General features: G+C 42.5%; 1 protein-coding gene across 6 annotated transcripts in view; it reads left to right on the top strand.

Moving 5' to 3' along the window:
• Positions 1–8,752, top strand: part of LOC137538517 (ras-related and estrogen-regulated growth inhibitor-like) — a 210,448-nt gene extending 201,696 nt beyond the window's left edge. For all 6 annotated transcript variants that reach the window (XM_068260741.1, XM_068260742.1, XM_068260740.1 and 3 more), the window contains one exon: positions 6,525–8,752. In XM_068260741.1, the coding sequence (XP_068116842.1) occupies positions 6,525–7,007 (483 nt within the window). In that variant the 3' untranslated portion in view covers positions 7,008–8,752. The remainder of the gene's footprint in view (positions 1–6,524) is intronic.
• Positions 8,753–12,141: the final 3,389 nt, after the last annotated feature.

The raw sequence follows: 12,141 nt of genomic DNA, 5'->3' as shown, positions 1-12,141 counted from the left end.
GGTATCTCCTGATTTCCCAAAGCCTGAGAGTATGCAGAACTCTCTGTCAAGTAAAATACACCTCTATATTTATTTTATTTTATTTATTTACTAGCTGATGACCTGGGGTTGCCCGGGTATGTATTTGGCTGGTGTTGGCTTCGCCCACATTTTCTAACCCTTTCTAACCCTAACACACAAACACTCAATAACCAAGTTTGTGAGCTTTGGGGTCTTTGGCATCAATAATTTGCATTTTCCCATTGAAATGAAACAAATTTGATTGGCTGTTTGTGGCTCCACCCCATTTCTAAGTTTGAACCCTAGTCACCAATTAAATATTCCCCTTGAAAATCAATAGGTGAATTTTGATTGGCTTTTGTAGGCTCCACCTGCTTTTCTGACCACTAGTCCCAGTCACCCAGTGACCAACAGTGCAAAGTTTGAGAACCCTAGTGAACAATGTAAGAATGTCTGCAGTTTACATTTCCTCAGTGAAATTTGTATTTGTCTCTGCCCACTTTTTGTAACCTTGACACACAGTCATTCAATGACCAAGTTTGTACGTTTTAAGGTTCCTGGCATCAAAATTGTGTGAATGGAAGCAGTTTATCCAGCTAAGAAATTTGATTGGCTGTTTTTGGCTCCACCCCTTTTAGTGAATTTGAACCCCTGTAACGTAATAACTGACTGTAGCATGTTTCAGGCCTCTGCCATTAAGGGTGTAAGAATGGCAGCAGTTTAACTATTCACCTTGAAAATCAATAGGTGAATTTTGATTAGCTGTTATAGGCTCCACCCACTTTTCTGAATATTAATCCCAGTCACCCAGTGGCCAACTGTATCAAGTTTGAAAACCCTGGCATTGACAGTGTAAGAATGGCAGCAGTTTATATTTTTCTCATGTAAAAAGTTAGGTTTTTTTGGTTCCGCCCACTCACTCAATGACCAGGTTTACGAGCTTTGGGGTCCTTGGCATCAATAATTTTCCCATTGAAATTAAACAAATTTTGCTGTTTGTGGCTCTGCCCCTTTCCAGAATTATAACCCCAGTCACCCAATGACAGACTGTACCAGGTTTTAGGTCTCTGCCATTAACAGTGTAAGAATGGAAGCAATGTCAATATTCATCTTGAAAATCAATAGGTGAATTTTGATTGGCTGTTGTAAGCTCCACCCACTTTCCTAAATATCAATCCCAGGCACCCAGTGACCAGCTGTGTCAAGTTTGAGTACTCTGCCATTAAAGAGACTCTGTAACAAAAATTCCATCCTGTTTTCTACCATCCTACAAGTTCCTAAACCTATTCTACTGCAGCACTTTCTACTATCACCGTCTCTGTAATAAATCAACTTATCTTTCCCCTGTCTGAGTTGTCGCCCTGTGTCTGGAAGGCTCCCAACTCTTCAGTGTTGTTGATCTGTTATGCACGCCCCCTCTATGCACACTCCCGTGTGTGTTATTTACATTAGGCAGCCTCTCTGCTCTCTTATCTTTTACAAGCTGGATAAATCGTCCTCTGTTAGGCTGTGAAGGGAGCTGGCTGCCGGGGCTGTCACATGCTGAGGAATTACAGACACCAGGCAGAGCTCTCTGCAGGAAGAAACAATCAGCCTGTCACTCTTCAGTGGATGAGAGCTGCAGAGGGTAAACACACAAATGATGTATTGAGATTCAAAAGGAATGCTGTATACAGCCTGCTTGTGTATGGATGTATTTTCTATGTGTGGACATGCTGTACATCAACCTACTTCCGGCTTTGGTGGCCATTTTGTTTGTTTATAAACAAACTTTTAAAAACTGTTTTTGACCACTTTTAATGCGGCGGGGAGCAGTGAAATTGTGACGGAGGGGAATAGGAGATGTCTCCTAACGCACTGGTATGTTTACTTTTGTGCGATTTTAACAATACAGATTCTCTTTAACAGTGTAAGGATGGCTGCAGTTTATATTTTTCCATGTAAAAAATGTAGTTGTTGGGTCAGCTCACTTTTTCTAGCCTTGACACACAGTCACTTAATAATCACGTTTATGTGCTTTGTGGTTCTAACTTCTTGGCATCAATAATTTAAATTTTCCCTCTGAAACGAAACAAATATTATTGGCTGTTTGTGGCTGCGCCCCCTTTCCAGAATGTGAAACTCAGTCACCTAATGACCGACTGAACCAGGTTTGAGGCCTCTGCCATTAAGAGTGTAAGAATGGCAGCAGTTTAAATATTCCCCTTGAAAATCAATAGGTGCATTTTGATTGGCTGTTGTAGGCTCCATTCACTTTCCTGAATCTTAATCTCATTCACCCAGTGACCAAGTGTGCCAAGTTTGAAAACCCTGCGATTAATAGTCAAAGAATGGTTGCAGTTTACATTTTCCCATTGAAAATGAATGACCGAAATTTGATTGTCTGTTTAATGCTCCGCCCACTTTGCATGGATTTGTATCCTCGGTCACCGAGTGACCAACTGTGCCAAGTATGGGGACTCTGGCTGTGAAAATGTAAGCCTTTTAAATGTTTTCCATTGACATGAATGGGTGAAATCGGATTGGCTGTTTGTAGCTCCTCCCAGATGTGCGAGACACCCAGAACATATCATTCCAGGTAGTAAGGGATCTGTATACCAAGGTTCGTTGAAATCGGTCAAGGCGTTTTCGAGTGATCTCGGTACATACACACACATGCACATACATTCGATTTTATTTATATAGATTTATTGTATTTATAGAGCGCCAACATAATATGCAGCGCTGGACATTAGAGTAAAATCATCAATTTTATTGATATAAAAAGGTAGTACTACTTACAAATGCAGATTAAGATCAAGCATGTAAAACTGAGAACGTCTCCTCCACTGAACACTTCCTGCCCGTTTAGCAGTGTTTAGTGTAGGATTGAGCTCAATACTGGGGGGAAGGACTATGGGGAACAGGCGAGGGGAAGAGGTGTGACGGCATAGTGCACAAGTGCATAATGAAGCAGTTTCCAGCGAGTGGGGTGAGGGGTATACAATACGCTCTGTCGCTGTCATTTGAAATGTGGCATGACAAGCTTGGTGGTCACCTGAAGCCGATATCAGCCTGTTCATCTGTACAGGAGTGGTAAGATCAACACACCTGGGAGATCTGTAAGGAATACCTGTCTGTTTTTTGTGCTGTGTAGCATTGTGACGGGCTTTTATTCCTCACTAGTAGACCTAAGCCTGTTTAAAAACGGGCTCTAGGTCTTTGTTGCGCCTCCCCTCCCTCCCCTGTAGCTGCCGCCACCACCGCACAGTCAGCGTGCACGCGCGCTCGAACGCAGTGTGCACCCATGCGCGCACACCGTGTAAGCACACGTCCGCGGCGCACGCACACACGCCCGCCACGCACACATGCTCGGCCGGCCCTCTGGCCCTTCCTGCTCCCTGTCCAAAGGCTGTCTGTGCGGCACATGCGCAGTAGCGCAAAGCACGGACACACACACAGGGACGCAGAGACACAGGGAGATTATTATATAGGATTTAATATGCTCTGGACTTTATTTCCAGCAGTGTCCACATACTGTATCTACCATTGCTGGCTACAATGTGAGTGTGGCTGAGAGTGGTTTGATAGAGAAGGGAGTGCAGGACCAGTCCTGGAGTTGCCAATTTGAGTTACAAAGTGGTGAGCTCCCGCTCTAGTGCACTATACATTGTTGGTTTGTTTTTAATAGGGTGGGATGGCTGAGCGTTTTGTAGGGGCATCACATTGGTTGTTTGTATGCAGCATTAGACTGAGTAAAGTTTTTGAATTTTATTGCTGCACTTCCTTTATGCAATAAACCTTTGTAGTGTTGTACGGCAGCTTCCACATATCAATAGGTGGTAAGGCGGATAGGGTGGTGAACCCCCTGGTTTCTTCCTAATTCTGCAATGTTAGTTGAGTAGAACAAAATGAACAGGGTGGACCTCCACTAGAGACTCAGGGAGAAGCTTTCTATCAACAAGGATTTTTCTAAACTCAGTCTATTACCTTGCCATTTAATATCATTAAAAAGTCTTGTGGAAATACACTGCACTGCATATACTATTCTTTCCTCCCAAGAGGATTACAGTCACATTCATTGGGTTCAATATGATAAATATTCAACTGTTTGACAAAGGCCCACAACTCCCTATACCACTTAATGTGATTGACCTAAGGAAGGGCTTAAATCTTGTGAAATGTGTTCTCTTAATTAGCAGGGCCGGATTTGTACTTTCCAGTGCCCTAGGCCTGCTGTCATCTACCGCCCCCCCCCCCCCCCCCGCCACCACCACCACCACTACCAAAAAACATTCTGACCAACACTGACTATCGATCATTGGTTTGAATGGGCTCATTTCAGTTGTGCTGCTCTGCCTCCCATTCAGCCAAGAATCAGAGGATGCTCTGCCTGCTCAATAATTCCTGCAATTTGTGCTCCTGCCCGAATGTGCACAGCAGCCAATAGTGTTCTGGGAATGCATACTTGAGAAATGATGCTGATATATGTACTTGTCAAGAATGCATAACACTATACTGGCGTTGGTTGCTGTGCACATCTGGGCAGGAGCAGAAAACTTGCGCAAGTCGCAAGTGGCCAGAGCATGCGCTGCTTCTTTGTCCTCTGTGCGACTCGCTGCAGTCATAGCCACATACAGGTGACAGGGAGCGTGAGTGGCCAGAGCATGCACTGCTTTTTTGTCCTCTGTGAGACTGGCTGCAGTCAGAGCCACAAACAGGTGACAGGGAGCGTGAGTGGCCAGAGCATGCGCTGCTTCTTTGTCCTCTGTGAGACTGGCTGCAGTCAGAGCCACAAACAGGTGACAGGGAGCGTGAGTGGCCAGAGCATGCGCTGGATCTTTGTCCTCTGTGCGACTGGCTGCAGTCATAGCCACAAACAGGTGACAGGACAGCTCAATGGAGAGAAACAGAGAACAGGTAAGTAGCAAACATCCTGTCAATACCCACTTTGGATGTTTGGTTGTAATTAGAGCGGACCTGAACTCAGAACTTCCTCTCTGCTTCAAAAGATACACAATAATATAACCTTTAAAAAAACATTTCTTTGTTACAGCTGATACAAATCCTGCAATAAATCGGCAGTGTCTACTTCCTGCTTTCATGGAAGCAGACATATTGTTAACATCCTGTGCTTTCAAATTAGCTTAGATGTTGTGGCAGTCAGGGGACACAGGAGAGATCAAATTACAACGTCAGATTAGACACAGATGAGGGGGAATTACACAGGCTCTCTAAAAAAATACAAGGTAGATTTTTCTATGTTTTCCTTCTGTCCTGTGCAAGAGTTCAGCTCCACTTTAAAGCATCTGAATGATATTTATTTATATTTGAAAAATCTATGTATCTCTTTTGAATGTTGGAATGTACATATGGTGGTTTGCTCTAACATATTGACAGTATACAGGAACAAAGTCTTAAAAAGGCTTATTCACAGAAAGATTACTTTTTTTCTTTTAAGCCAATAAATGGTATCATCCTCATTCAAAACTCTCTGCTTTCGCTGTGGCTAAAATGGTAGAATGCTTTACTGCTACAGGAAAGGAGAAGGATGCCAAACTATACAGACTAGCATAGTTTTAGTAACAGCTCAGGTGACAGTGACAGTTTAGCAATGAAAGTAAAGCAAACAGCATTTTTATTCCTCTCATAGATGGTAGGAACAGAAAATGAGCTAGGAAAGAGTTAACTGAGACCACTGCTGGCTAGGAAGAAAAAAAACCCCTAAAGCCATAAATTTAAGTAGACTAGAGATAAGAAAGTGTAATTTACAGCTGCTGGGGTCAGTGTCACAACTATAAAGGAGAAAGTGAAGAAATTAGCAGGGTTCACTGATGTCTTTGAATGCCTGCATTAAAACTCAGCGGAACTTAGTTCTTTCTGCTTTGTAATGTAAATCCCTGGTATTTCTCACATCAACTTGTATGATCATGATAAGAGGAATTGATCATCAGATGAGGTGACAGCAGATGTTGATTGAGAGAGAGACTTGCTGGAATTGGGGAACTCTGGAATTCAGCTATTAGTGCAGAGCAGGGCGCTGGCTGGCTGCGCTGCGGGACCAGAAGAGGTGATTAATTTTGACATATGACCTCTTCTCTCTCCAAGTCATGCCGCCCTTCTTATCTTATCTGATTTTATCGCCCTAGGCCGTGGCCTTTGTGGCCTTTCCAGAAATCCGGCCCTGTTTATTAGCAAATAATAGTCTGTTTGGTATACCCATTATGGTATGTGGTCCATGGAAGTCCACCTCTTCCCTCCCTTTAAATGGTGTTTAGATATTTTAATTGTTTTAGTCGCCTGCCATCCTGTTGTCATAAATTGCAGATGTTATTCTTTCTTTTCTGAGAGGAGGTTGCATCCAAAATTATGTTATTACTATTACATTATTAGTAAACGGGGCTCATGTACTTTTTGTGTCTACAATGTGAAGAAAACATGAATACGTGGCACTTTACCAGGTTGGCTGAGTATGCATGCTTTCATGATTGCTATAACGTACTGGAAATAAATATTAGTAACTTTTTTTTTTTGATCTCTCAAAGGAGGAAGACTCTCTCCAGCTGCAAGAGAAAATTAAATGGGGTGACAGCTTTGTAGTTGTGTACTCAGTGACGGACCGCTGCAGTTTTGATGAAGTAATGCGATTATGTTTCCTTGTCAACCATATCCACTCGGCCAATAAGAAAGGAGTGACAGAACTACCACCTGTTGTAATTGTGGGCAATAAGAAAGATCTCCAGTTTGATCGCATGGTGTCCACGGAAGATGCTGAAAAACTCTCCAAGGCATTAAAATATCCTTGTTTCGAAATTTCCACCAGAGACAGCTACGAAGAAACTGCTGAGGTTTTCAACGCATTGTACTATGAACTAATGAGACAAGGTTGTCTCTCACCAGCAACATTCAAGAAAAGAACTGCGTCAAAGTTGATGGAAAAGATTCCAAAAATTTATGCTAATTCTACTCTAATTGCAAATGGAAGAAGTTTAAGTTTTAACTCTTTTCGAGATTTTATTCCAGAATGAAAAAATACTGGTCTAGTAAGATACCAGGAGAGCATTGAGTAAAGTACCCTGTTATGAACCCTTCTTTAGTATGGTACAGAGCTTGCCAGAGATGTTTAGAAAAGTTTCAGCTTCTGTTTGCTGCAGCACACATTTCAAACATTTCTTAAGAACAGACTGAACGTCTAAAGTATCGTGACAGGAGTGGCTGAATGCAGGGTGACTAATAGAAACTGACCTCTGATTTTTTGAGTTGTGAATAGAATGAACTTAGTTTCTTGTTGTTGTTTTTCCTTGTGTACTGAAAATATTCACAAACCCTCAGTGTGGTGTCATTGTGTCAGGTTTCATGACTGTCAGCAAGAGTTCCAATAACTTGGAAACCAGCCTGCCTATAGCTCTGCACCTGTTTTGGGTGCACTTTGGTTTCTTCAGTTCAGGGTCCTACCTGTTTGCAGAATATTGGTTGTTGGGGATGAGCCAGAGCCGGATGCTCCACAAGGCAACTTAAGGTAGATGCCTAGGGCCTGGAGAAAAACTAGGGGCCTGGCTGATGCTAGCCCACACCAAATCTTATCAACAAAGGCAGGTGGCCATCGGCATTCGGACCAAGGTTACTATCTTACCTTGGAGCCGTTTTACCCTAATCCATCTTTTGGAAAAATGAACCTCTTCAGCAAAACAGAACCAGCTGTTAGTGGCCGTAGGCCATGGCAGAGAGAATTAATGTACCTATGTTGCCACCTCTCTCTGCTGTGCTGCATGCTGCTCTCCATCCTACCCACTTCTAGCTGTGATGGTAGAAGTATTAGGAAGATGGAGAGCAGCATGCAGACCAGTGGCGAGAAGTAGTGACATAGGTGGATTAACTCCGTCTGATGCAGGCTGGTTCCATTTCATGAAAGACGAAACACTCATTCCTTGTATATTGTTATAGACTTTTTGGGTCCTGGCTACTTCAATGCATAACACCTAGAATTTTACTACAGAAAGTCTTTCAAGTTAGAGGAGCTCTTTATGAAAGCTAGTGAAAGTAATGTAAGTATAATTTAAAGGACTGAGTTCTTCTTCACCCATGTACCTATTTCACATTACTGGAGTTCTGTTATAAGTGATCTACTTATACCATATAGGAATGCATGGCATTTTAACATACTTTTTTTATTTATTGTATTTTGCAGCAAAAAAATATATTTTTTAATATTATGTGCACTGCCTGGGTGCACCTTCCTTTGGATGCAGGAAGAAGGAAACCCCCATCAGGTATTTTGTCTCCATGGTATACAGTTGTGTGCATATTCACAAACTTCTATTTGCCAATAAGCATCCCCTTCTTGGACTTCTGGATAAGAAACCTGGTATAACTCCTTTACTTCCTGTGGTCAGTGTGGGCGATTGTTCCCTCTGGCTCCATTGTAGGGATAGAGAAGTATGGCCTAAGTCCGTAGTGGGACAGGATGTTGGCTCTACTGTATGTGAGGGAACTGAAGTGAATACTTGTGAACTGAAACTCCCAGTATTCACATCGCCCTAAAATATATTGAAAAAATTGCTTAGATAAATATGTTAAAAAGGTGGTAAACTTATCTTATGATCAGGAAATATAGGTCATAGATCAATGAGTAAGGATAAATACTTTATTGTGGTGCATTTCAATAGATAAAACTGACGTCATCAGGTACTAAGACTCAAACGATTCAATGTGTGTTCACATCTAGAGATGTGGCGAACGGTTCCCGAACCGTTCGCCGGCGAACATCTCTAAATCCATGGGGGTTTTACTACTTCCGGGTCGCTCTGACCCAGAGTAGTACGCCTGCGCTGCCCGGTGAAGCGCGTCCTAGATCGCGCTCCTGTTGCCGGGCACTCTCTGCGCATGTGTGTGACGTCATGAGTGACATCACGCTCATGCGCAGAGAGTGCCGGGCAACAGGAGCACGATCTAGGACGCGCTCCGCCGGGCAGCGCAGGCGTACTACTCCGGGTCATTGCGACCCGGAAGTAGTAAGAGGCCCAGAGAGGTTCACCAGGCGAACGGTTCGGCCCATCACTATTCACATCGCCTCTAGGCACCATCTCATCCAAATTCCCTCTAGGGTGTGCACAATGCTTAAAGTGACATTGAAGCCCCTAAAAAACGTATGATATAATTAATTCTATGTCTCATATTTTTATGACGCGTCAGGTCTGACGAAGGCGTGGATACGCCGAAACGCGTCGTGACGCCATCCAGCACATGTTGAGCACCACGTCGGATACCTCGAGTCCATAACACCATCTAGACCAGGACGGTTACTGGCCATAGCTGTTCTCAGAGTCTCCGGGCTGGTTGCTGATGAAGGGGCTTTTTAGCCAAATCTTATCAAGAAAGGCAGGTGGCCATCGGCATTCGGACCAAGGTTACTATCTTACCTTGGAGCCGTTTCACCCTAATCCATCTTTTGGAAGAATGAACCTCTTCAGCAAAACAGAACCAGCTGTTAGTGGCCGTAGGCCATGGCAGAGAGAACTAATGTACCTATGTTGCCACCTCTCTCTGCTGTGCTGCATGCTGCTCTCCATCCTACCCACTTCTAGCTGTGATGGTAGAAGTATTAGGAAGATGGAGAGCAGCATGCAGACCAGTGGCGAGAAGTAGTGACATAGGTGGATTAACTCCGTCTGATGCAGGCTGGTTCCATTTCATGAAAGACAAAACACTCATTCCTTGTATATTGTTATAGACTTTTTGGGTCCTGGCTACTTCAATGCATAACACCCAGAATTTTACTACAGAAAGTCTTTCAAGTTAGAGGAGCTCTTTATGAAAGCTAGTGAAAGTAATGTAAGTATAATTTAAAGGACTGAGTTCTTCTTCACCCATGTACCTATTTCGTGGCGTTTTAACATACTTGGAGGAGCCGCTAGAGTGTATAACCCGGGGTTTGCCTGGCGGACCGTGCAGCACAAGATTGCCCATCTCTTTCTCTGGTTTACTTATAATACTGGCCAGTCAAACCAGCAATGGGAGCGCTTAACATGAAATTATATTTAATATTTTCTAGCTTTTAAAAAGATACTTTGAATGCATACTGTATATTGGAGTGCTAAACCTAATAAACTAATCAATAAAACATCACTTAAAAACCCCAAACTATTTCACTTTATATCCCCTTTCAAGATATACCATGAACTGAGTTATGTGTAGAGTTTAAAATGATGGATTTTTCAACATGCTGAACTTGCCGTACAACCAAGAGTAATGCTTTGAAATAGTAATTTTACGTCAAGACAGTAATTTAAGATAAGATAGACCAGGGTTTGAATCCTGGCTATGGTCAGTACCTATTCAGTAAGAAGTCCTTGGGCAAGACTCCCTAACACTACATGGTGGCCCCTTAAGTGTGCCCTTAGTAGCTGCTGCTCTTGAGCGCTTTGAGTCTAACAAGAGGAAAGGGCTACACAAATGTTAGGATTAGGAAGTAGTTAAGAATATGGAGCTACTTAGGTATTCAGTTTCATTCCCCACGGTGACACTGACAAGGATTTTAGAGCAGTAAACAGATGTATGAATTGACCATGCCACTGTTGATACTTACATCATCGCTTCTTGTGTGTTTTTGGAGGTGGAGTCTTCTTCATCATGGTATGTGGGTAGAGCATGGAGAGTACCACAGCTTCTACTGTACATACTTTCTTCAACTTCCTTCCCCTTTATACCAGAACAAAAAGTAAGAGATTTGAAGAAATACAAAGGTTAAAACCAAGAGCCCACTAAAGCATAGTATAAACCAAATCAAGGGGGTCTCAAGTGGTATAAAGTAGAGAGATACTCACAATTGTGGGTTACCTTAGGCAACCACTGTAAAGGTAGGTGGGGAGAGCAAACCCCACCCTACTCAGGTTAAGAAGTCACACTCTGTAGTGCCTGGAAACATGTGGTAGAACCCCTTCACCAAGAATGGACAGTAGGCAATGTAATAGGTAATAATAGGTAAAACAGAGGTGCCAACTAGAGTAAAATACACCAGATATAGTATAAAATGGTAGTGACTGACTTACCTCCAATTAGAAGACACAAGCAATCTATTTCAAAAACAGCTCAAACTCATACTACTCAAACTTTCAGTTATTTGTGCAGCATACCTATACCATGTTTAGTGATAAATAGTGACACCCTCAGAAAATGAGAAGCAACCATCTAATACAAACCTAAATGAGATTGATTTATAAATTGCCCTTTTCTATAAACACATTATTTAGAAGAAGCATAAAAGTCTCCACTATGAATAAATCACATCTTGAGATGAAAACATATAAATAAATAACCCTAAGACAGATAGAAAGCTGATAACATGAATGGTAGCAACAACCAATTAAAAGGATACTAAATCAATAGCAATAGTTAATGCAGTAAAATGCAGTATAATGTATAAATAAGAAAATAAATGGCAATAAATAAATAAATGCCAACGGTGCCAACGGTTCACATTCATTTGTGTTTATACCACAATCAAATGTTTTGAAAATAAAGTAAAAAGAACAATCGTCCAACCCCCCCAAAAAAGAAAATTAATGAATTTAGCGATTCACACACTCATGATACAATATCAGTAATCACAAGGTCACCACCGTGGTTATAAGCATTTATTGGTGTAAGACCAACTGCTTCCTGCACTAAGTGAGCACTGCAGGGAGAGTGGTGAGCTCGCGCACAAAGGTAATGCACAAAAAACAAATTGTACATGCACAGACTAAAGCCGTACCTTTAGTGGGCACAGTGATGTGTCTATCAGAGGAGCTCATACCCGCTGGATGATAGTCAGCCATTAGGCACGATACCTGAAGAAGCAGACTGAGTCTAGGGTTAATCAGAACAGCCAAATTCTGATTTTGTCGGAATTCCGTGTTCCACAGGCAAATTCCGAATTAAACCTGTTCCGAGTACCCAGTTTTGTTCCGAAAAATTGGCTTCAGAAACAAGAATTTTCAGCAAACAGCATTAACAAGGTGAAAATTGGCTGGTAAAACAAGAATTTTCAGCCCACATTGATGTCAACAAAATGGCCGTCAGGGATTCCCCCGGTCCCCGGAGGCTACGTTAGAGTGGCAGAGCGAGCAGTTTTTCACATGGATCAGGGATCCAGGGGACCAGAGCAGGGGATGCCCTGGTCCC

This window comes from Hyperolius riggenbachi, chromosome 11, assembly GCF_040937935.1.
Source record: "Hyperolius riggenbachi isolate aHypRig1 chromosome 11, aHypRig1.pri, whole genome shotgun sequence".
NCBI lineage: Eukaryota > Metazoa > Chordata > Amphibia > Anura > Hyperoliidae > Hyperolius > Hyperolius riggenbachi.
The sequence above is the reverse complement of the archived record's forward strand: the minus strand, read 5'-3'. Positions and strand labels throughout refer to the sequence as shown.